Genomic DNA, 25,462 nt, shown 5'->3' with positions numbered 1-25,462 from the left:
CTTGGGAAGAATGATTCATACGTCAAAGCGGAGACAGGAAAACACCGGAAGTATAGCACGCGTGTCTTCAAAATAAAAGCATCTCCATTACATAAAAAGTCTCACCTAGGCTGAATTACCAATCGAGGAATAGGCCCCCAAATCCTCAGGGGCCCCAGAAGCCCCATATCATATGGGTATAAATAATTTGATTAACTGCAAAGTTGTTTTTAATTTAAATCTAAATAATTTCTTTTAGTTTATAAAACAACAATAACAAATAATAATAATAATGAAAAGTACATTAGAAATAAAGAAAGAAATTTGCACCACTTGAAGTACAATGTCAGGTCCCCCAACTTGTGGTTCTGGTCTTGTAAAGGCACTATAAGAAATCTAGGCATTCACAGTTTTAGTTCATATAATGCTCATTTGTTGTAAAGTTGTGTTTTATTGAATTGCTTACATGTTTTTCAGGGAAAAAACAGAAGACCAGGGATGATGGTGTATCTAGTTTTAGCTTCTCTACTCTGGCTTCAGTATGTTTTAGAATTGATTTTAAGATCTTAGTGAAGGCTCTTTATGGCCTTTCTTCCTGTTACATTTATGATCTTTTAGTACCAGATGAGCCAGTAAGTAGTTCAAGAGCCTCAGACAGATCTCTTTTATCTGACCCCGAGGCAGTCTTATAAATCCTGCTCCTAAGAAGATCTTTTATCTGCAAACTTCCTGGCCTCTGGACCCGAGCTTAAGAGAGACACGCTTCACCCTCCACATGGGGATGAGAGGGAGATTTAATTATATATACAGTATATACTGTGTATATACCTAGCTTTTTAATTTCTTAATTCATTTCTTTAATTTAATTTTTTTTTTAATTCTGTTTTGTCACCTCTTAGCCTATCTCTTGTGCTGCTGTAACATGTTAATGTCCCTCTTGGGGGTCAATAAAGTCTTTGCTGAACGGATATTTTTTATATTATATATTTCAATTAACAGTCAAATAGAAAGGGTGGGCGGCTTGATCCCCAAAGTATCCTGACTATTCAATCAATACTAAGTCTTGTTTTAAACATATTCTAGCATCAATAGATACGATGCCAAAAGAAAAAAAAGGATCCGTCACATCTTAGATCACATGATCTAATGACACAGGACAGTTGGGTGCTTTAAACAATAGAAAATGTCAATATCAGAATCGATATTGGCTGACTGGTTTCAAATCGAAACCAAATTTTGCGGTAGGCTATTGCCAGCCACGAGAATCTAATTTAGGCTTTTATTTTGAATGGCGTGACCGGAAGTTTTAATTTTTACTTCTACTGTGCTTTACACTGTTCACAAAGGGGAGGCTCCGGGTAAACCCATATGATAAACTACAGTGTGACGTAAAAAAAAAAGTTCAAACAGTATAACGTCAGCCTGAAAAGAAGGAAGCCATATCGGCAGAAAAGCTTCATGGATAATGAAAAACAGGCAGCTAACATCATTTTGTCATCATATACATACATATTCATATTCTAGTGCACCTGTTTTATTTCTTTTAACAGGCATGGCACCCAGAGACCAACAGTCCACAAAAGAGAAACAAATGAGCTCATTAAACTGAAACAGTCAAGGTCTTAAAACTAGATTTGGAGTCACTAGTTTTGTGTCTCCTTTTTGTCATTTTGTGTCTTTTTTGGTCTTTGTTTCTTTTTACAACTTTGTTTGACAAAGGACTAGACACATTGATATTCATACAAAAGAAGAAAATATAATAATGAAGATTATTAGGAGGAAAAATTGAAGGATTCTAAACTATTGTTTAATGAAGACAGTTCTTTTGACAGAAACCTTATTATAATACTCCCAAGAATGATTTGACAAGTTGTAATGTTGTAACATCATATCTTGTTTATTTGTTTTATGGAAAATATAGACACCTCTCTGACTCCTCAAGAGGTTTTAAGCTGTGCAAAGCAATTATATCTCCATGTCTGCATCATGGTGTGTGCTGAAACTCATATTACCACAGAATGCACAAAATTAAAACACTTTTCACAAAGTGATTGAACACCCAGATAAACCAAGTGTCGCACATTTATGAATGTGTGAAAATGTCAGACTGAGCAGGAAAAAACACAACTGCAACTTCCCTCATCACAAGGTGAAACCACACAGCAGTTCATATCTGTACCTTTCAAGATCATAAAAGGCGCTTCATTAAATTATGCCCAAAACTGATTATTGATGAAGGAGTGCATTTTGCCACAAAAAGCAGCTTAGCGCAGAACGTACAGTAACAGAATAGATGAGTGTGATCAGTGAACAAAATCATATTTCCTTTGGAGTGTTTCAGTTGATTCTTTTTTACAGCTGAGTACAGTTTCAAATAGCAAACTGTGAGCTTGGAATAACAAGGATCTATCTTGTTTTTAAAATGAGCTGTGAACCTGTGAACAGTATATGTCAGACATGATACGGATGCTCGTAGACACAAACTCGCAACTCCAAGATCACAGAACCTCATAACCCGAAGTCCAATTCAATTTCCCCCTCACCATTTACCCACTGTCTTCAAAAAACAACACATTTAAAAATGATAATAAATCCCTTTACATTATTTTCCATTAGTGCAAGGCATGCAGAATCGAATGACAGTGCAGGGGTGATGTGTGTCAGACAATCAGAGCTCTCTTTTTGTTGGCGAGGAACTCGTGCCAGTTGTACCAGTGAAGCCTGGTGTTCTGGATGCAGGCGCCAGCTTCAGTGCAGGTGTAGCCGGTGGGACAGCAGTGCATCATGTCGCTGCAGCACACCGCCTGCGGAGAGAACAGAGGGAGGGAGGTATGCAACAACTGTCAGCTGCTGGTGGAGGAAGTAATCAAGGGCTTCAGTTGAGTATAAGTTGCAATATGATGATATAAAAATACTCTACTACAAGTAAAAAACTGCCTTTTATTTTTCTTAAGCAGTACTATAAGCACTAAGATGTATTTAAAGTATCAAAAGTACTCATTATGGCTCCTCTCAGAGTGTTAAATCATAGCGTTACACTACTGGACTATTAAATGATGCATTAACATGTAAGCAGCATTTTATTGTTGTAGTTGGTCTACGTGGAGCTAAAAACCTAAATATCACAAAATTTGTGATTCGGTACCTCAATATTAAAGTTCCTACAGTATGTATAGGATTTGAACATATGAACAGCTTAATCAATTTCTCTGCTATTCATTTCCATTGAAGACTGATCATATTATTATATTACTGGTGCCTTAACATAAAAGCAGCATACTAATGATGCAGCTGGTTGAGGCGTTGTTGGGTAGTTCTATAAAACTCTAGAGAAATATATTATTTTAGACGATTTGTATGTAAAAATTCTATCTGCAAAATAAAGTTAGATTTTATCTTGCCTTAGTTTGTATTTATCTTTGTTTTATTAGAGATGTCATGATTCTTTGCTTTTATGAAAAGCACTTTGTGTTTACGGCTGAAACTAACGATCATTTTCATTGCAGATGAATCTGTAGATTATTTTCTTACTTAAGCAACTAATCACATGATCTATAAAACATAAGAAAACTACAAAAAAATGCCCATTGATATGTCCTAGAGAACAAAGTGACATTGTTAAATGTCTTGTTTTGTCTGAACAAAAGTCAAAAATCAAAAATATTAAATGTGATACAAAGCAAGACGAACCAAAAATGTTTGCAATTTCTGCTTTAAAAAGTGACTTATATTGCTTCCTTAAGACTGTCCTCAATAGTATCAGCTCTGCCTGATTGTTTAAGTGCAGCAGGATGGAAGTTATTACTGTAACTCATACATTAGGAGAAGGACAGCAGCCCCATGTAGTGGCGAATGTCTTGCAGCAGGTCTCTCCATCCTTGCAGCTGGTCTGCTCATCACACTTGACGTTGCTGTGCTTTAAGGGCCTGGGCTGGGGCCGGTGCTCAGGCAGATACACCGGTGTAAGTGGGATGGTCTCCAACTGCAGCATGATGACCTTCTGACAGGAGTTAGAGGCGATGTTACAGGTGTAGCCCTCTGGGCAGCAGTGCTCCATATCTGGGCAGCACACAGCCTGCAGACACAGCATGCAGAAGGTGAGCGTAAATTACATCCATTATTTTACATAAGCAAAACCTGACAATGCTAATGTATACTGATAGTGCCTTTTATATTTTCATGTCAAAGTAGCTGCCCTTCTTCCACTAATCTCTCTCTCCACACACACACACACACACACACACACACACACACACACACACACACACACACAGACACACACACTGAGTGCTCACATTTTGCAGTGGGCAGCAGCCCCACTCTCCCGTGAAGAGCCGGCAGCAGGTGGTGTGCTCTGGACACTGAGTCAGACCGTCGCACTTCACAGCGCTGGGATCAGCCTGAACGTTGGTGGTGGCTGGAAGCTTGGTGTACCACGGGATCACCACTTCTCCTTTGACGCAGGAGGTCTGGTGCTCATTGCACTTGTAGTGGGTGGGGCAACAATGGTTCCCATCAGCGCAGCACACCGCCTTGAGAGAAGTGAGAGAGGAAGTGCTACTTTCACATCATAGACCTTGATTTTCAGTTCTTCTTTCATCTGCAGTGAAATGAATAAACTTAAGACATGAGCAACACAATTGCTGCAATAACACATCTCCTCAAGTAAAACTGTAACATTTAGTTAGAGTTTCACTGTCAAACCTTTTATTTACTTTCAGCTTTTTGACTGATGTTAGAAGTTGACTGTTTGTTCTTTAGACTCAACTGTCTATGGTTAGTGCTTATTTGGTGATATTTCTTCATGTCGGAGACAATGAACTCCTGTCTTCATCCTGTAGAAAGGTTGATGGACTGTGATAAAACCAGGGACAACGATGGACATGAGTTCAGGACTTTATCGTTCTATCTTTGACAAAATCTGATACGTTGTATTTTAAAACATAATGGGGTGATGTCAATAAAAGTGAAACAGTAACTGAAAGGTCAGATGATTCCACCGCAGAAAAGGAAGCACATTATCATGCAAAATAAGGATAACATTGATGGCACATGCCATTCTGGTATTTCTAGTAACATCCCCTCCTGCTGAACATTCGAAAGTGTGAGCAGGTTTGTGGTGTGGGAAGGGAACCATTAAAAAGAGCACAGACCTCTTTCAAGGCCAATGTAGGGGTGGGCGATATGGCAAAAATATCACATCACGATTTTTTAAAAATAAAATCACGATTTCGATTTTATCACGATCTTAAATTGGAAAAAGAAAAACAGACAATTTAGACCAAAGAACCTTTCTTAACAGATTTTATTTCAAATAGTCGCAGTTTTGCCTGCATGTGCAAACAACGTAAAGTTTAAGGTAAATAACAACAACATTCTGGTTCGTCGTGTTACCACCCGACGTGCGAACGGTTTCTGTGCAAACTTTGCAAATTACATTTGCTTGCGCTTGATCAGTTGCGGAAAATCCAAACCAATTCCATATAATGGAGGTGGAATTTTTTTTAGCGCTTTAGCTTTTTCGCTCTCCATGTGCTACCGCTACACACACAAACAAGGAGGCGGATAGGAAGGTGCGTCACTGCCCGTAATTCGCTATGATTGGTCGGTCAGGTTGACGACGTCAATACGTCTGGTGCGTCGGTGCATCAGCATAGAACTGCAATTTATAGAATGTGCCCTAGACGATCCCACGATCTCTGCAGTTTGAAAGATCGTCTTCACGTTGTAATCCTTCACGATCTAATATCGTCATATCACCCACCCCTAGGCCAATGTCAAACCACACTTCAAAGAAAAAAATTCAAATTCATAGTAAATGATCCAGATCTGCCTCCAGGGTAATGGGTTCTTCCCTGGCTCATGCCCCATCCCTCCACCAAGTTTGGTGCAAATCAGTTCAGTGCATTTCACGTAATTCTGCTGACAAACAAACAAACTAACAAAGAAACGGACACAGGTGAAAACATAACTTCGTTGGGAGAGGTAATAAATCACATTGGGTTTTTTAGCTGTTGTTTAGACAAAATATGCAGCTGGAAGATGACACCTTTATCTCAGTCACTGCTGATGTGAAAATACTTGGCTCACCTCTGGCAGCGGGCAACAGCCCCACTTTTGAGACGAGACCATGAAGCAGCAGGTGGTGTACTGAGGGCAGCTGGTGTGGGCGTCGCACTGAATCGCGCCCATATTCTCCTCCTCTGTCTTCGGTGCTTGAGTCGCCTCGACCTCCTCAGGCTCCTCCTCAGCCTCCTCCTCCTCCGTTTGCATTGTGGTTGATACCTGACTTTCGGTTGTAGTGGCCACTGTGGTGGGAGCCGGCGTGGTGAATGCAGGAGTCTTCTGTTTCATGGGTGTTGAGCCTGATGGGCTCAGACAGCTGGAGGAGGTCGTGTCACAGGTGGTGCCGTTAGGACAGCAGCTTTCATGGTTGTCACAGCAGACTGCCTTTTATACACAATGACAACACTTTAAGACAACACACTAAGTGACAGTTGGATGTATGAATTTGGAAGAGAAATGCAGACAAAATCAGAGCTAAAGAGAAGGACAATGCTCGGGTGAAAGGTTGTACAGAATAGAAAAGAGGTCAAATATATCATATAACTTATATATAACTTATTTTCATGTGCTACATTATTGTTGTTGTTCTAAATACACAGAGTCTGGAGCAGTGGTTCTCAAACACTGGCCCCTTTCAGAAGTTCACACTCAATCAACTTAGATTCACTCCATATTTTCCCCTGGTTGAGAGCCAGTGGTCTAGTAGGTGTTTCAAGGAGACAATCATTAGAAAAAGTTTTTCACATTTCCAACAGCTGAATAAAGAGCAGAACTGCGCATTTATTTAAATGGAGATTGGCAAGTTATTTTGGGAAATGCACTCTAAAAACTGATGCATTAAAAAGTGGTTACAAATCATAGGTGTGCATGTGTGTTTACCTCAGGTAGAGGACAGCAGGCCCAGAGACCTGCTTTGTTTTTACAGCATGTGTTGCCATCTGGACAGCTGGCGGTGGGGTCACATGCAACATTCCCCACCTGTACGCCTTGTTTTGGGATTGCAGGAACTTTATCAACCCACGGCATGGAGCTTGTGTCATCATCACACGTCTGGGCAGCCAGGTTGCACGTCTTACCTTTTGGGCAGCAGTGTATAAAATCCTCACAGCAGACAGCCTAGGAAGAAGATCAAAGATACAGAAAATCATTAATGCATCCGTAATACCTCTTAGAACAAAGTTTTATACATTTCAGGAGGGAGTTTAAAGAAAAATGACAGATATAATTGCACCTCTGGTAGAGGACAGCAGGCCCAGCCCCCCTCTTCGGTTTTACAGCATGTGGTTCCATCTTCACAGCTGGTGGTGGAGTCACATGGAACATCCTTCGACTGTACGCCCTGTTTGGGGATCGCAGGGACCTTCTCAACCCACGGCATGGAGCTTGTGTCGCCATCACACGTCTGGGCAGCCAGGTTGCACGTCTTACCTTTTGGGCAGCAGTGTATAAAATCCTCACAACAGACAGCCTGGGGATGATATGATCAAACAGACAGAAAACCGTTGATGCAATGATAACATCTCACACATCAAATTTTTATACATTTCAGGAGGGACTTTTTAAGAAAAATGACAGAAGTAATTGCACCTCTGGTAGAGGACAGCAGGCCCAGCCCCCCTCTTCGGTTTTACAGCATGTGGTTCCATCTTCACAGCTGGTGGTGGAGTCACATGGAACATCCCCCACCTGTGCGCCCTGTTTGGGGATGGTGGGCATCTTCTTGACCCAGGGCATGGAGCATGTGTCATCCTCACAGGTCTGGGCAGCCTGGTTACATTTCTTACCTTTTGGGCAGCAGTGTACAAGATCGTCACAACAAACAGCCTGGGGATGAAACCATCAGACAGAGGGAAAATCATGAATGCATCTGTAACACCTTTCACATCAAAGTTTTATACATTTAAATAGGGACTTTTGTTGTACCTCTGGTAGGGGACAGCAAGCCCAGCCACCGTCTTTGGTTTTACAGCATGTGGTTTCATCCAGACAGCCTGCTGTGTCATTGCAGGGGATAACATTACCTGAAAAAAAAAATCCAAACCTGTTTCCTGCTTATCTGTAATTTGCCCTCATGTTCACTCAAAGAAAATGAACAACAAAAGCCTCAGTTGGCTGAAGCTAGCAAGAAATGCAGCAAAAAGTAGCTAGCAAATGTGCATGTAAACAAAGCAGTATTAAAAGGATGAGACTGGTGATTTTCTACATTTTTCTTATTGTCAACAATTCTCATGAAGAGACCAAAACAACAAGGAATGTATCCTCCTAACAAGTGTTGTCTTTGTATGCAAAACCTGAACAGTAGTTCATCTATAAACAGCTCCAAAGACTAACTCTTACAGTCAAGTGTAGTTCCTGTGACGCAGAGCTCACTGCACAGATACTGTGAAGGTGGTCGTCGTTATAAGTCTGCATTTTTTAATTTTTTTTTATGAAGAGACATGTCACCCATTGCAACAGAGTGGCTCACAGGAAAACAATGGAGATATGTGAAACAGTGTAATAAGCTAAATCAGGTTTTGGATACACGGACAATACTTGTCTAGGAAACATTTGTTGTTTTGAGGTTTTCATGTTTTTTTTTTTGACAATAATCAAAATAATAAATAAATCGCCAGAAGCTTTATCCTTTAAAATATTATAAAAACTCGACTTTGTAAACACAATACTTTGTGGGGAAGAAAATGCACTCAATGCACCTCTCAGAACTTAAGGACACACACAATGTGTTCTAGTGGGAAAAACTAAATACAATCTTACATAATAATAATAATAATAATAATAATAATAATAATAATAATAATAATAATCTTACATTAAATGTTAAAACTAAGTCTGTCAGCATTGTAGCATGTTGATAGGAAGAAACGCAATCTGGACAAACTTTTAAAAAGTTGTTTTTGGAAAAGCTCTTGCGTCAGATTATCAAAATATGATACATTACTGAGACAAATACTGAGACTGATGCTAAGCAGTCAGTGGTAATGGTACAATATTACTATCATACAAACTGAATGCTGTAAGAACTGAACTTAATTTTAGCCTTGATAGATCTTCTGCACAATTTTGTCTTTTCAAAGCAGGAAATGCTGTAACTTATAACATTAACATTTAGCTGTGCCAGTAAGCCATGCACTCACTGACACACCTGCATCCCGCCAGTATTAATGTCATTAAACCAAAATATCTGTTGGTGAATTTGTACTTTTGAGGTGGATGAAAACATACGCATCTGGCCTCATTATGTACATTTTTTGATACATCCGTGAAGCTCCTCTACTTTTTGTAAAAGGAGCTGGATAATTTGATGCCTGAAACCTCACCTCCAGCTCCCTTAGTGACAGATGACACAGTTACTTCAGGCTCTGTTGGAGGAACTGTATTCGCTGTGGTGACTTCTGGGGCTTTTTCTGTTACACCATCATTAACTGTCTCTGCAGTCACTGGTTCAGCTTCTGAAAGTGGAAACACGCACAGATGAAGCTGCGTGAACACGCACACACAGATTTAGACAATGAGTAATTAGAATGAGGAAGTAAGTTGGGTTTTTTTTTTTTCACAAACTAATCTGACCTTTCTTGTTCTCCCACTCTGCTCTTATCCTGGCAGGCAGTTTGGCCCACATTGGCATCTCTTTCTTTGTGGATAAGGAAATGCATTTGGAGTGCTCCACATCACATGTGCTCTCTTCAGGGCAGCAGTGCAACTTGTCCTCGCAGCACACGGCCTGTTCAGACAATTAAGACACACATGGAGTATCACCTTCGAACCTTCGATAAGACACCATAAAGTCACGATAACTGGTCATGGCAGCACATGCAAATCCATCATTTGACTTTTTACTCATTCATGATCTCACTCATGCTATGGAGGAACAATAGTATTTTAAAGCTGTCACAATGTGAATGCCCATAAAGGAAAGATTATTTCGCACCTTTGGTATGGGGCAGCATCCCCAATTGCCTTCTGGGTTTTCACAGCAGGTGGTTTGATCTGGACACTCTGACACTCCATCACTGCACAGAACCGTAGTCACAAGCTCTGCAGCAACATAACAGGAACATCCAAAACTTTTAAAATAGTGTACAATAACTTTAGGGACCTGGAGATGAAAGTAACCCCCTTAGAAACACATGGAAACATAAAAAATATGTTGTGCAGAAAGGCTGCTTTAGTTGTGACTCTGGAAACAGTAAGCAGACCTGTCCTAGGACACTGGATGTTTCATAACAGTAATGTGGTGGATACTCTGGTGAAGCACTAGACACAAACACAGAAATGAAAACACAGACATTGACTGACTGGAGATTAATTAAAAAAAAAAGACTATTATAATATTGCTTTCACGGTATTTTGAAATCAGTTCTCAGGAAGCCAGTGCAGCATTTTGAGAACTGAACTGATGTTATCCACTTTTTGGTCTTTCTGGTCTTAGCGAGGACTCTCACATGCTTTATGGCTGTTTTTGTCTAACTTTTGACAATTGTTTCCTGAACTGTGTGTGAGTACAATGAGGGCAACAAAAAACAAGACTCAAATTCAAACCCTGAGCTTCAGCTGTATACGTATATGTTTTAGAGAGAACTGCGAAGACCCCCATCACAGTAGTCGAGCAACTGAAATGGGCAACTTTTTCTAAACCCTGCTCAGATGTCAGTCCTTTTATTCTTGATATATATAGAAGGGTTTCTGAGCCAGCTTCAGCTTCATCACTGATACGTGTACACAGACCGGAGGCAGAAAACGGCCCAAATTGACAGAGAGCTTATGAGAAGATCAACGTGAAAAGTTGAACAAATTGCAAAAGTAAGAGGAGTACCTCAAGAAGGAAACCTGCCTGTTAGCTCAGAGATTAGAATTAGCTATTAGCATCAGTGATCTGGTCAGGGCTCTGGATTTTATGACGGCTGTGGATGGTTTTACACTGAAACTGAAGTAATAGACTCCAGTTTGAAGGTCAGGAAGCTCACACTGTGACTGTGTGTTTATGGCTAGTTAATATATATTGCTGAGGCTCTGTGTTTGACATGGGTTTATAGCTTCAGTTTGGGAATCTGTGACAGCTGATAGAGGAACTTTGGATGGAAAATGTGTCACGTTACTATGCTTATAATTTTTCAACAAGTATTCAGAGTCCGTTTTCACGAACCTGTGTGGCTGATCAGTAATACTGATTAAATCTCGCATCGACAGTTTGTCACAAGTGAAGCTCGCAGTCATCTCTAATATGAGTTTTTGTATTAATATAGCAAATCTGGCATTTGTCCAGTGTCTTCTACATGATGAGGAAAGAGCAGTGTTTTCCTCCATGCTAATGTTACGAATACGTATAATAACAGCAACAAACAGCATGACAACATTAGTTTTGAAAGCCAACATTTTGCTTTTAACTTTAACTCCTGCTGTCGGTTGATTTCTTTCTACCTGTGGATATAACTTGGAGTTATCGTGTAGTATTATCACTGCTAGTAGCTGCTGTTTCTCACAGGACTATGTATCATGTTAGCAGAGCTGACAGGTGTCTGTTAAATGTGGTGTGCGATTAAAAAATGCAAGGATATGACTCACATACAGTTCACCCTATGACAGAAAGTCTCAGACCGCTTTCCAGTCTGTCGAGTAATATGTTGTGGTTGTAAGTAGAAGAGATTCACCTTGTCTGATGCAGGACCGGCTGTCTGCACTGCACTGATGGCTCTCTGGACAGCAGTGTTTGCCATCAGAGCAGGGGACTCCCTGTCAGTGGTCAGGAAATCAAGAACACTTCACTTCACAAATACAATACAAACTGAATAGAATGACTTTTGCACTCCCTCCTGAAATCTGTTTTACTCTATGATTCATTAATGAATAGTTTTAGGACCAGGGAATTTAGAATCAGGGTTTCAACTCCAAAATTGGCAATTAGAAATGTGAAATCTTCCTTAACCTGTCTCTGCGTTGCATTGTTTATTGCTGTTGTAAATCAATCAAGCAGATAACTTTACAACCAAAAGCAGGAAACTGCTGCCTGTTCTTTCAGTGCAAACAGAGCTACAGCTTCTCTGTTAAATTTCACACAATGACAGAAATCATTTCCAACATATGTATTGTCTTCCGTAAAGTAAAACATCTTAGCTAGTAAATCAAAGAGCTTAAGATCGTCTTTGTGACAGGAAGGAACTGCGTTTTTGAAAGGCAAACAATTTTTCATAACATACAGTAAGCACTAATACCACTAATACCACAACCAGTATCACTCTACCCGTGGAGTCCATCATAGACTTGGTTTTGATCTATATTTTCTGTTTTTTCATCTATTTTTTTACTAAACGTTTCTTTTCTGTTTCTCCAGTTTGTCACTTGAAAGACCTTTAGAAATTATTTTGAAAGAACCCCCCCACCCAAATAAAAATTTAATTTATCAACACAACCTTTGCAGTTATTGTCGATTTTTCCCCCAATACTTCTGCTGAAGTATCAACATTATTTCAAAATGTCATACTGATAATTGAACATGCTACAGGTTGCATGTTTTCTGTTGGACAACGTTTGAGTACCTGAGCTAGGGGACAGCAGCCAAACTTTGTCAAGGCCTTCAGACAGGAAAACTCAGGTGGGCACCGTGATTGATCAGGACAGATGTTGTCATCATCCTCCCCCATGTACGCCTTGATCATCCTGAAGGACTGCAGTGGCAGGGTGGGGAAGAGGGACAGCCTTACTGAGGGTATTCACTTTAAATATGTCAAATTGTGACCTAGTGTTTCATCTGTCTGTTATTCTTACTTTGGAGAGTCTAGGTTGAGCAGCAGAAGCTCTTTCCGCCCAGGGGATGGACACAGTAGCGTTCACACAGCTGGATTTGGCTGCATCGCAGATTGTGCCAGCAGGACAGCAATGGGTGTGATCCGAACAGCACTCAGCCTATGGAGACAGCAGTAGTAGAAACACTTTGACTACCAAAGTTCTAAAATTGCTATCGGCTTTTATCTGGCTCATAAAGTAGTAAAACACCCCTGAGGATGAATAGTACCAGTGTACAGCCTTAATTCTTTTAATTTTAGAGTATATAGGAATGGTTATCTCATGTATACATTTAACTATATGATGTACAAAAGGGTCAAAGTATATTACTGAAGCCGAAGTGCTTTGACTATGCTATCTCTTTACAAGGTTAGCTCAACTGTGAGAAAACCAGGGTTTAAAGTTTTCAGGCTGGTGGCTTTAACTGGATTTGGTGCTGTTGCTTTAGCTTTGTAGCTGCCCGTTTGATTTTTAGTTGTGTTTTGTTGTTAATGCATATTTAATATGCTATTTCCTTTGAAATTATACATTTCTATGGCTTTAAAAAAAGTATATATGGCTAAATAAAGGTCAAGAAGTCAAATTGCTGGCCTCAACTAAATTTTGGTTAAATATTGTTACTACATTTTGGCTTTGTAGGACAGTGTCAGTGTAACTTTTTAACTTAGATACTAAATATGGATTAGGTTAAAGAGAACTGTGCAAAAAAATTATGCACAAAGTACACTCATCACTAAAACACATGGCATCTTCACTTGGGAATATTTCTGCTAAATGATTAACAACATAAATGTATTCACGCAATCCAAAAAGTAGTGTTTCTACAAAAGAGGAACTGTTGTGTCTACTCAAATTCAGTGCTTGGCAGAAGTGTCCTGCTCAAATGATATCAGGTGATACAACAATCTCTACCTGATCAAATGGGCAGCACTCATAGCCCTCTGCCGGGTCGTTGCAGCAGGTTTGACCTTCTTCACATCTCCCTCCATCCGGACACTCTTCAGCAGCAACCAGGGCCAGGAGAGCCCAACTGACCACAACCCACTTCTGCATCTGCACACAGGGGGAAACACACACACACACACACACACACACACACACACATACACACACAGTGCATCAATAAAAGGAAAGAGGAAAGTGAAAAATGCGCATGTGGAATCCCCCTCTTCACTCAACATCAGAAATAATGTTTTTGCATTAAATGCTGCAGACACTGGTGTCACAGAGAGTATAATAAGCACGCTCACATCATTGTACATGCCCATATGTCCGTAAAAACCTAATATTGCCTATCTGATGATTAAAACCTCTTTTTTTTATAATTTACTGGAACTGAAACACACTAAAAGAGAATTTCGTTTATTTCCTGAACTCTGTAAGACATTAGAGGTTTGTTCCTTTTTCTTTAATTCGCAATGATTAAGCAAGTCAGACAAGATAGAGGTAGGCTATGGATGAAATGAATCAACTCACTTTCAGTTTCGTTACCTTGTTTACAAGAAACGCGTTTGATTGAAAAAATGAATAAACTGGACATTTTACAAAAGAGGATGACAGTCTACAACGCATTTAAAGATTAAAAAAATTGATCTAAGCAATCTAAAGCGTAAAGTAGTTGTTTAAATGTGAATCACTTTCTTCGCAATTCACTCAAAGAAAGTATAATATCAGATTCTCCAGGCCAAAAGAAGTGTTTTATTTTGCCCTTACCTTGTTAAAAGATTGGAGCGCTGTTGTGCACAGTCAGGTGTTTCACAAGTGTCTCACCACAAAGTAACACAAATGATATAGACATGCACTGTCTTGAACACGCCCCCAAAGAGAGAGAGAAAGAGAGAGAGAAAAGGGAGGTGGTCCACAATTTCCCTAAACACTTCGCAGCGCCTCTCCTGGTCTCATCTACTTAATCCGATATTTTTTTTAAAATATATAAGACTGATAAGGTTTAGTTAAACTTATCCTGTTTGTTCGTAAACTTCGTTGTAAAGGCTGCAGTTCACCGACGGACAAACATGTTTACATGCAACAGCTGCAGTGCACCACAGTGTTGCTGACGCTGAAGTTAGATTCCGATTCGACGTTAAGGGGAAAGTTAAGGGCCACTTAAGCAATTGCATTGCTGTTAAACGGTATTAGGGGTCCTGGTTAAAGCATTCACGCTGTTTAGAATCTACATGTGTACTTATCAACCTGGACTTGATTAACAAGGCGACTCCGGTAACTTTTGACAACAGGGTTTCATATTTGTGAAAACCTGTGAAAATATGAGGGCAGGTTCAGTGCTTTCTCACATCCAGACCACATCAGACCAGGTCTATGTCAAAAACCACTATACTTCTGAAAATCTGGACTAGATTAACAGGAAGAGTGTAAAGACAGTTTAAAACTCAATTTCAAATTTGTGAAACTTATTCTATTTGTGCAACAAAAAAAAAAGTCAGTTTCAGTATTTTTCTTCCTTTCTAGAGCACATCACATCAGGTCTAGATCAAGACCTGATCGCAAAGAAGTCAAAGACTGTTTTTCATTTTTATGAAACCTTTATTCTATACGTGAAAACATGTTTGACCGCATCAGACCAGGTCAAAAACACCCCTCTGGGACCTGTCAGATCTGGAATATATTAACAGTGAGGATGTAAAGACAGTTAAAAACAAAACAAAACAATGTTTCAGGTTTGTGAAACTTATTCTCTCAGCAAAAACACAAAAAGAGAGATTTCACTGTTTTTCTGTTTTCCACTCATACCACATCACACCAGGTCTGTATGAAAAAACCCTAAACTAGGCTACTAGGCTTGTCAATTATGGACTAGATTAATAGAGAGGGTGTCATGACAGTTTAATAGTTTCAGATGTGAAACTTGTAAAAACGTTTATTTTATTTGTAAAAACACACAATTTCCCTTTTTTCCCCCTTCCATCCAGACCACATCAAACCAGTCCTGGTAGGCTTCACAGATCTTCACTTACTGGAGTCTATCAAGGACTGATCCGACAAGTGTAAATATGCTTTGTTGCTTTTTATACCAGACCTGGTTTGATGATGTTATCTGGACAGAGAAAATACAGTAAAAACCGCCATTTTTTATTTTTTATTTTTTTTTATTTCATCAATCAAATAAAAGTTTCACAGATCTGAAAGTTGGTTTTGTCTTAAACTATGATGTCAAACACATTTTCACAATAATGCATGGATGAAAAAAGAATAAGTGGTTCATCATTATTTTCCCATGTCCTTAACTGTCGAATCGGAAACCAACGTCATGGATGCTGACGTTGTACCACTGATCTTCAAAACATACGCACCGGGCTCTCTCGGCCAGTCAGACACGACCATCGCTGGATGTAGTGTTGTACAGATCTATGAAGTCTGTGTGCAGCCTGGGCACATATTGTGACTTGTACCTATAAACAACCCTGACCAGCTCGGTCCAAAAACATGTTTACGGCTTATCTACCCACTATGGAGGAACCGAGCGAGCTGCGTCGCGGCAGAGAGGCTTAACGTTAGCTCCTAAATGTAGCAACGTAATGCTAATTTAGCTGAAATGGGTGAAGACGCCTGCATTTCACGACACTGGCAGCTAAAGTAAAGGTGAGTAACGTTAGTGAGTTCGTGATCTTAAAAAACGCAGTGCCTGAAAAGCTAAGCTAGCTACCCATCTAACTGCACTCATTCTGACAGTTACATGAAAATATGTCTCGACACGTTTGACTCAGTGTAGCTGATAAATGAATTGAATACAACCTTTACTGCTCTTCTCGAGTGTGGGCTAAGATATATTAATTTTGTCTGTCAAACGAAGTTAGCTAGCTAATGGTTGGTTCAGAGTACATGATGTGACAACACTGAATTTCACACAGTGTCCTTTAGGTTGTGGCAGGGCATCTACGGGTATTGAAAACCCTTAAAAAGGGTCTTAGAAGATATATGTCGTTTGTGAAATTCTTGAGTATGTTTTCTTCTGTTCCTTATGAAAAATCAATGTGTAGGCATGTAATTGATTAATCCATATTTTTTGTGCTTCTCATCCAGTTCGTGTGAAATGACTAGAAGTTATTAGAAATTACATACTTCTGGGAAGTGTTTACAAAATATATATATATAAAATAAAAATAGATAACTTTATGCACGTGGTAAGTAGTATTACTCACTAAGTGCATGATGATATTTTTCATACTTTAATGAATCAAGTATTACATTGCATTCAGTTTTTCATAAGTGTTGAGTTTAACTTGGTGAACCCTGTTTTTGAGTTGCAGGATTCAGTGAAACGTTAATCTCATGTAATTTCAAGTTAGTTAATGTGTCCCTTATTTTTTCTCATTAACTTGTGTCCTGTCAGTGTAATGTGGGTGTAAAATATACAGCATGAGATTACATGATGAACCTGCTTACACTGTTGAGTAATTTAGGTGAAGGTGACAGAAAGAGTCCCAAACATCAAACTCTCATTTTAGGACTCTCATTTAACTTGAAAACGTGATTGTTTTGGGCTCTCCTGTAGTAAGTTAGAAGGGCACTTATTTGGCAAAGCAGCTTGTTGGCCAGATCAACCTTGAGGGCCAAGTGCCTATAACTGTCACACTAAAGTGTCATTAACTCTTGAAATAGGATGAGCCAGGAGAAAACTACAGGCAACCACGCAGGTAGGGAAACAGGAAACTTTGAGATGGTTCAAATGCCAAAAATCCTCCACAAAGAACATTTCCTTTAATAATATCCAGCCAAACCATATTGGCTGGCAATGATAGATTTGTTGTTGTTATTGATCTTCCCTGAGGGAATGTCTTGATTTACCATCATTAGTTATTGTTCCATGTCACTACTGGCTGATTAAATCTTTATTTATCTGCTACTACCCACTTTCTCATTCAGGAATGGGTCAGGAGGCGAGACTCTCACTGGCTGTCTGGTGAGATTAGAGACATGCACATCATAGATAAGCTATCATAATGTTTCAACGACCCCATTATAACAACTCCACCTACACTCACCCAGCTCACTTAAATGAGCAACGTCTGCTCTGACTTTTAGGGCTGCAGCTAAATATTATTTTCATTATTTATTAATCTGCATATTATTATCTCCATTCATCTAAACCTATAAAATGGCAAAAATGAATGAATGGCCATCACATTTCCCAGAGCTCCGGGTCACACTTTACATGTCTTGCTGTGTCTGAAAAACAGACCCCAAAGATATGCAGTTTAAAGTGATATATACAAAGAGAAAAACAAAGTCCTAGTACCTTGCTTGAGAATTGACTCAAATGATTAGTTAAGTAATCATAATGGTTGCAGAGTCGTTTTCAGTCTAATTGAGTAATAGTTTAATAATATTTACAGTAATGATCAGTCTGCTCTTTCAGTGTTTTAGCCTTTTTCCTTCTAGTTTGTGTTGTCATGACACTGAGGTGGAAGCAGGTGTCACACACTCAGGGTTCTGACATAACAGGACACTGACCCAGCCACAAACTTTTGGTGTAAGGTTGCCAATCCCGTGGGACACGAACAATCCGTCTTTAGTTGTTTTACATAACAGGGAGACATAGACACCTGGCTGCAGCAAACAGGGCTGACCTGCAGTGTTTAACAGGGTCAGAAAACACCCCAGTGAAGTTTAGTTACAGTACATAGTGTTCTCAGTCTGACGTGGTGTGGTGTTTCTCTTGGTGGGACAGGTGGGCAGGATGGGGGAGCGGGCCGTCAGTGGCCCCGTGGCTACGATCTCTCCAGTGCAGCAGATGCTGGCCTCTGGCACCGGAGCCCTCCTCACATCTATATTTGGTGAGATATGGAAACAAAGTCTTGCTATTTACACTAGCTAATGATTATTTTCTTTTTTCAGTGGATTGATAGTTTATAAAATGCCAGAAAATAATTAGCAATGTCCGTCTCGGCCCACAGTGACATCTTCAAATGTCTCTTTTTGTTTGACCAACAGACCAAACCCCAAAGATATTCAACTTAATCTCATTTAAAAAAGAAAAATGCTTCAAATTAAAAAAAAAAAAAAAATCTTCAAATTTGAGAAGCTGAAACTGCTGTTTTTTTCTATTAAGTTACTTTATTGATTTGAGTGTTTATCAAAATAGTTGCAGATATTTTCAGTTGGTTCACTAATTAATTAATCAACTTATTGTAACAGCTCTAATTTTTACCCACTTCACTTTATTGTTACCAAAGTCTTACGTCATAAACATGTTTGAATCAGTCAGTTTATTTGTTTGCAGTCACACCGTTGGACGTTGTGAAGATCAGGCTGCAGGCTCAGCAAACGCCGTTCCACCAAGGTAGGACGAGGTCTTCAACTGTTGTTGAACATTAGCATTGATACTGAAACACTGACTTTCGTTTTACCAGCTGCTTGTGGATGCCATTTTTATCCTGATGCTTTTCTAACCTCACTACACCTGTCCTTTGTGCTTTTTGTGCTGCCCTCATCTCTGGATTATTGTGCTCTGTCTCTTTCTTTTATCTGTCCTGCCTTTTGGTTTGTTTCACAGCTTTAGCTTGTGAGTCTGCTCCGTGGGGCGGCGTCATCCGCCCTTCCAAGTGTGAGTATCTGACCTGCCGTCGCTGCATGCTAAAACTTAAAAACACACTGTTGTTCAGCACAGCTTCGTGTGCATGGCCACGTGCTCGACTAACAAACATTTCTTGCCAATAAAAACAAACAAACAAACAAAAAAAAGCTTGTTGCCTTTACGTCCACGTAATTGATGAAAGTTGAAATGTGCATGTTTTTGTTTCACTGCTTGGTACTGTGTCTTATTCATTAGTTGATGTGTGGCCTAAAAGCTACAAAAGTAATTACAAAAACTAAACCAAAGCCAATTCATTAATTTTTTAATTAAACTAAAATGAAAAGTCCATATTTTAGAATCAACTACAACAAAAGTCAGTACGACCTTCATTAGTGAGATGTTAATGTTAAAATTTTAATGTTTTGTATGTCCACCTTTATGTCCACTTCATACCAAATTTATTTAGCTTTCATCTGAACAAACAATGTGCTGCCAGCGTTCATCAGGTCTCTTTTTCTTCTTCAGGTTCTTTTGCAAAGTGTAATCTTGCAGTTTTATGAGCAGTGGTTTTCTTCTTGAACACAGTCCATAGAGGTGGAGGTGTAATATCCTTCACACGTATTAATGATGTTGCACAGGGTTGTACTCAGGTTTGTTGTAAACTTTGTATCCTGCTGCTCAAAAATCAACCTTTCTAGAAGATCTTGCTCACCCGTGACACCCTTGCATGATGGATATTATATTTTTGTTTGCTGTGATATTTCCATGGGTTAAAATCTGTAGTAGGAGTTGGTTGTGAAATTATGCTTTTTTTTTTTAGAGTTTCTTTGAAAGTTTTGTCAATAGTCTATATTTAAACCAGCCCTAAATAAACAGGCAGAGTAAGCAGTGACAAGGACAGCCTTGATCTTATCTGAGTGGCTCTGCTGTCATTGCCTCCACGTGTGTCATTAGTCACTCTCGTCTGTTCAGGATTGTTTAGCTCAGTTTAGAAAACATGAAAACCCAATAGGTTCACACTAATCTCACTAATGTGAGATACCTGTTTCATTAATGGGTTTGTTTTTAGATTCTGGACTTTGCTGGGGTCAGGCAGTTGCTGTCTGCTTTTGTTGATGTTTTTAACTCTCCTGGCTGCTCTGTCTCTCACAGGGAAGTGTTTCCTGTATTGTAATGGACTGATGGATCACATCTACGTCTGTCAGAATGGAACCAGCTGCACCAGCTGGTACAAAGCACCAACACATTTCAGCGGCACGCTTGTGAGTTTTAGTGCAGTGGCTGGAACCACTGGCAGCTTTACTTTACATTTTTGTCCCCTTTAAAGTTTATAAGAAGTATTATAAGAAATATTTCTTTGTTTGCTTGTTTGTTTGTTTGTTTGTGCCACAGGATGCTTTTGTGAAAATCAGTCGACATGAAGGACTGAGGTCTTTGTGGAGTGGGCTCCCACCGACACTGTGAGCCTCTAAACTCTGATCAAGAAAATGTTTAAAATACTTGAATTGAATATCAGGTTGTGGTTTTAAAGATAATGTATCTTCAATCCATAACAAACTGATGTGATTGGCCAACTAGGGTTTACTTCTCATATTTATTATTTTAGCAGTTTTTACTTGCTGTGTGATAATCACTAGGATCAATCATCAGCTCTGTAAATATTTTTTGAATGTAAACTTTAGACACATTCATTTTTTAGCGTTAGATGACCCACCACACATTACCCACATTATAGATTAATTAATTATCAATTAATTTGGCAACTATTTTTTCCATTCATCTTTTAGCCTGTGAAAAATGTAAAAAAGAAAATGTGAAGAAATGCCCCTCAGACTTGTGTTATCATGTGCTAGGGAGCAGTTGTTTTTTATGCCATGGAAATGACTCATCAATTAACAAAATGTCTTTAACAAATGATTACAGATAATGTCCCAATAATTTAATGTTACTCATAGACAGAGTGTTGTTAGGCAGCTGCAGTTATGCAAACCTTCATCTTAGCAGTAAACAACACTGAATATCAAGTGGTGAGTTATTTCATGAAAGGCAGTGTATCTAACCGACCTGCAAACTTCTCAGTCTCAGTCTCTAGTGACACATTTACATGTTTTTTGTTTTTATATGAAAATGTTCCACTGATATGGCATACAGTGTTTGAAATGTGTGTGTGTGTGGTGTGTGTGGTGTGTTTGGTGTGTGTGGTGTGTGTGTGTGTGTGTGTGCGCGTGCGCTCAGTGTTATGGCGGTACCTGCCACTGTCATCTACTTCACCTGCTACGACCAGCTGCGAGACTTCCTGAGATACGGTCTGGGTTTTCAGGGCAGCCACGTCCCTCTTGTTGCTGGGGGTCTGGCGAGATGTAAGAGCATGGAAACACAAACATCTACAGTGTAACATGTTAACAGTGTTCAGGCTACCTGCAGTGTTCACTGAAGTACATTTAAGACTTTATTAATGCTGCTTAGAATGTAATTCAATACCTTTTTCATGGTCATACAAACGGTAGAAAACAAACGATAACAATATATATATATTTATATATATATATATATATATATATATATATATTTTTTTTTTTATAACAATAAATAACAACAATTGACGTAATGTAATTAATTAATTAATGTGACCTGGACCCATCTGTGGTTTACAGACCCCCTGACTCCCTTGGGCCCCCCTGTGCCAGAGCCTCAGTATGAAATGAGAGAGCTCAGTTAAAAGACTACAATGACAAAGAGTTGCAAAAAGACTACAAAGACACACAAAATGTTTTTCATTTTCTGTCTTTCAGTCTGGGGGTTCTACAGAAAGGCTGGGGGTCTTTTTACTTGTCGATGCCTCATAAGTCTTTGCTAAAATCAACAATAACTTAGCTTCCTGACCACTGTCTCCTGTCAGCCAAAGATAATAACTAATGTTACTGTCTACAGCAGGAGAGAAAAATATTCAAGACCTTTTGTTGATGAAATTTAAGACTTTTTAAAGCTTCTCAGTCCCTTTTCTTAAAGGAAGTTGAATTCAATGCTTTTTAAGACTTTTCAGGCTGTCTTTTCTTGACTTGAAGCGTGTGTGTTTGTGTGTTGTAGTGGGGGCTGTGACAGTGATCAGTCCTCTGGAGCTGGTCAGGACTAAGATGCAGTCCCGTCGGCTGCCTTACAGCGAGCTGCGAGAATGTATCCGCTCTGCTGTGGCCCAGGACGGCCTGCTCTCTCTGTGGAGGGGCTGGGCACCCACTGTTCTCAGAGACGTTCCCTTCTCTGGTAAGAGCAGCACCACAGAATATAGTACAATATAATATAACGTGGGAATCCTACAGAGCATTGAGTTGAAATATGGGCGTATAAAAATCTCATCTGTGGGTTTATCTTGACTTCATGTTGGTTCCAGTGAAGGTGGAAAAAATGTTTCCAATCCTCCATAGAAACTTGTCAAACCACTCCTGCAGCATATTTCATTGTTTCATCAGAACATGGCTGTAACAGATTTTCAGGATGCAGACAGCACAACATGGAAACAGAGGAGGAATCTTTTTGTCACAGTGCTCGTTACTTGAAAAGTCTAAGATGACTGACTGTAAGCAAAGCAACAAAATGGTAAATGAACCCTCGCTGTTTATGTGTCCTTGCAGCTTTGTACTGGTTCAACTATGAGCTGGTGAAGGCCCAGTTATGTGAACAGTCCCGAGTGCCTCAGGCCAATTTCTCCATCAGCTTTACTGCAGGAGCTGTGTCTGGAGCTGTGAGTACTCAGCATTTATGTTAACACACACCTGCCCTCTGCTGTAATAATTAAACATGTTTTAATTATTGTTTGGTAACACTGACTGTAGCACTGACATGACCAGTAGAAGGTGGGACGTTATAATTGTTAGTCTAGCATCCTGATACGATCATATCAATGACTGGATGTAATCAAAGCGATTTTCTGCTTCAAATCTAGTAAAATAAAATGAAGCCTTGAGAGACGTCGACGCTTTATTTGACACACTGACTACTGTTACCTGTACTTGTGTAAATATATCCGAATCACTTCACGACATTCAAATATTTGATAACACGGACTGACAATAAGTGCATTGTCAGAGGTACGTTCAGAGAGTCAGGCCAGTGTTTGACCCACATTTCAAATTGCCCTGTTTCTTGAGCAATAATTAAGCAAACTCCCTTCCTGATATGAGTGGTTATTCTTCACACATTGACAATATCTAAGATCTTGACGTGTAACCACTGGCTGAACCTGTCCAGGATGTGACTGTTGGTGTTTTTCATGGTGTTTAGATTGCTGCAATCCTGACGCTGCCTTTTGACGTGGTGAAGACTCGGAGACAGATCCAGCTGGGAGAGATGGATACTCTGGGAGGTCTGTGCTTATCCATGGTGATGTGGGCAGCGTGTCAATGTATTTACTTACTTCTTATACAATATGGAATATTCTAACTAGTATCTTATGCCAATTCCTCCTAGTTTCCTTTAAGAGAACCACATCTACATGGCACATAATGAAGGAAATATGGGCTGAGCTGGGCTACAAGGGCCTTTTTGCAGGTAAACACTTATGCCGTCTTAGGTGAAATAAAAATAGTGTGTAAGATTTACTCAGAAGTGAAAACATGTGAATTTTCCCCAGGTTTCATGCCGAGGGTGATCAAAGTGGCTCCAGCTTGTGCTGTTATGATAAGCACATATGAGTTTGGAAAGGCCTTCTTCCAGAAGATGAACCTTGATCGAGAGTGACTGGCATCCTGAGGGCTGTTTGTGTGGCGCTGGGTGTTTCTCAGAAGCACATGCAGACATTATCATCAGGAGACTTTGTCCCAAATGCCTGTTTTCAGCTTGAGGAACAGGCGGGTTTGGATTTGGTTTTGAATGAACAAAAAAAGATGAGGATTCCTGCACATTTCAGGGATGTCACTCCCTGAAAATCTGTTCTCTTGAAATGTTCACAGACTGATAAGACTGAAATATATCTACTATAAGGAGCTTTGACAACAAGCCTGGATAGTGAAGGATACACTGGGGCCACAGACTTCATGCGTTGATGATTCGAGTAATCTTTTTGCATTGTGCAGGAAAGTTGTAAAAGGTTTAATGCTTAATGGGAAAATTCCAACCCTCTTAAAGACTTTAACTGCATCAACACTGTAGTGTGAGGAAAATGTTCTCATACCAATACGTTGCATTGCCTGACAAACTGCATGGTGTGTACATCCCCATTCAATACAGACGCTAGATAATAAGCTGCATTGGCGTTACTGCATCATCCTGCATTCCCGTAGCAGTAAAGCATGACATTTTTGACATTTATCTGCCGAGTAGATGACTGACAAATCTGTTTTGTATGCTGGATAGATTTGACCATTTGTAGCACTTTACATTTGCAACACAACTGTGAAATGAAACCATAAAAAATAATTACAGGTAGGTTTTATGTTGAATGTACTCCTCTTTTCTGTTGTCATAACTGGAGGAAAGCCATAGTATAAGAGACACAGAAAGTCTAATGGCTAGATTGGTGCATGATTTAATTTTTTTCGTTACAAGAGTTAACTACAGGGGCACTCAGAGGACACAGACCTCTGCCATGGCCAATGTCAAACGACATACACCAGAGTTCAGAGAAAATAATTCAAATTCATGGTAAATGATCTGGAATTTAATAGTTTCTTCCCTTCAGTGGAAATCGGTTCAGTACTTTTTGCATAATCCTGCTGACAAATAAACAGACACGGGTGAAAACGTGACCTCCTTGATAGAGTTAATGACTATTTGACTTTTCATCATATGTGAAAACCACTGCAGCCAGCTTCCCAAAAATCCTACAGGTGTCCTTACGTTTTGCCAAGTCTTATTACTTCTACCTGCTGGCTTTGTCATTATGAAATACTTGTTAAGTCCTCATTAGACATAACATCAAAACTTGTTACAACACTGGGACATAAAACAAAATATTGCTGCCTTAACCTAAAAGGTGTAAATGTATGTACTTGTCTTTTCTTTCTCTTTTTTTTTAAAGAATGAAGTGGTAATAAATGTTATGACAACTTGATTTGATGCTATGTGTGATTTATTTTTGAAGGAGTTCTTTGATGGACCACCATT

At 39.5% G+C, this 25,462-nt stretch overlaps 2 protein-coding genes across 3 annotated transcripts; one reads left to right on the top strand and one right to left on the bottom strand.

Annotated features, from left to right (window-relative positions):
- Positions 1 to 1,852: 1,852 nt before the first annotated feature.
- On the bottom strand, positions 1,853 to 14,645 carry LOC111217573 (granulins-like). Its single transcript, XM_022739507.1, has 16 exons — positions 14,542 to 14,645; positions 13,741 to 13,881; positions 12,811 to 12,948; positions 12,582 to 12,710; positions 11,697 to 11,778; positions 9,977 to 10,083; positions 9,616 to 9,769; positions 9,366 to 9,497; positions 7,969 to 8,066; positions 7,633 to 7,869; positions 7,277 to 7,513; positions 6,925 to 7,161; positions 6,070 to 6,429; positions 4,275 to 4,511; positions 3,797 to 4,054; positions 1,853 to 2,783 (listed from the first exon to the last, which is right to left on the bottom strand). Exons 2-16 carry the CDS (start codon positions 13,879 to 13,881, stop codon positions 2,640 to 2,642), a joined length of 2,691 nt encoding a protein of 896 aa, XP_022595228.1. The 5' UTR covers positions 14,542 to 14,645; the 3' UTR covers positions 1,853 to 2,639.
- A 1,595-nt stretch (positions 14,646 to 16,240) lies between these two features.
- LOC111217759 (solute carrier family 25 member 39-like) lies at positions 16,241 to 25,409 on the top strand. Of its 2 annotated transcripts, XM_022739745.1 has the most exons (12): positions 16,241 to 16,428; positions 18,518 to 18,623; positions 19,070 to 19,129; positions 19,343 to 19,393; positions 20,516 to 20,625; positions 20,756 to 20,823; positions 21,599 to 21,723; positions 22,451 to 22,624; positions 22,993 to 23,102; positions 23,642 to 23,723; positions 23,828 to 23,908; positions 23,991 to 25,409. In XM_022739745.1, the coding sequence occupies exons 2-12, from the start codon at positions 18,527 to 18,529 to the stop codon at positions 24,095 to 24,097; spliced, it is 1,065 nt and encodes a 354-aa protein (XP_022595466.1). In that variant the 5' UTR covers positions 16,241 to 16,428; positions 18,518 to 18,526; the 3' UTR covers positions 24,098 to 25,409. The 2 variants fall into 2 exon arrangements, with proteins under 2 accessions (XP_022595466.1, XP_022595467.1); XM_022739746.1 differs by lacking the exon at positions 19,343 to 19,393.
- The last annotated feature ends 53 nt before the right edge of the window (positions 25,410 to 25,462 follow it).

The sequence above is a fragment of the Seriola dumerili genome, unplaced genomic scaffold, assembly GCF_002260705.1.
Source record: "Seriola dumerili isolate Sdu_G_001 unplaced genomic scaffold, Sdu_1.0 BDQW01000044.1, whole genome shotgun sequence".
In the NCBI taxonomy this organism is placed as follows: Eukaryota; Metazoa; Chordata; class Actinopteri; order Carangiformes; family Carangidae; genus Seriola; species Seriola dumerili.
This window is presented reverse-complemented; position numbering and strand designations above follow the sequence as displayed.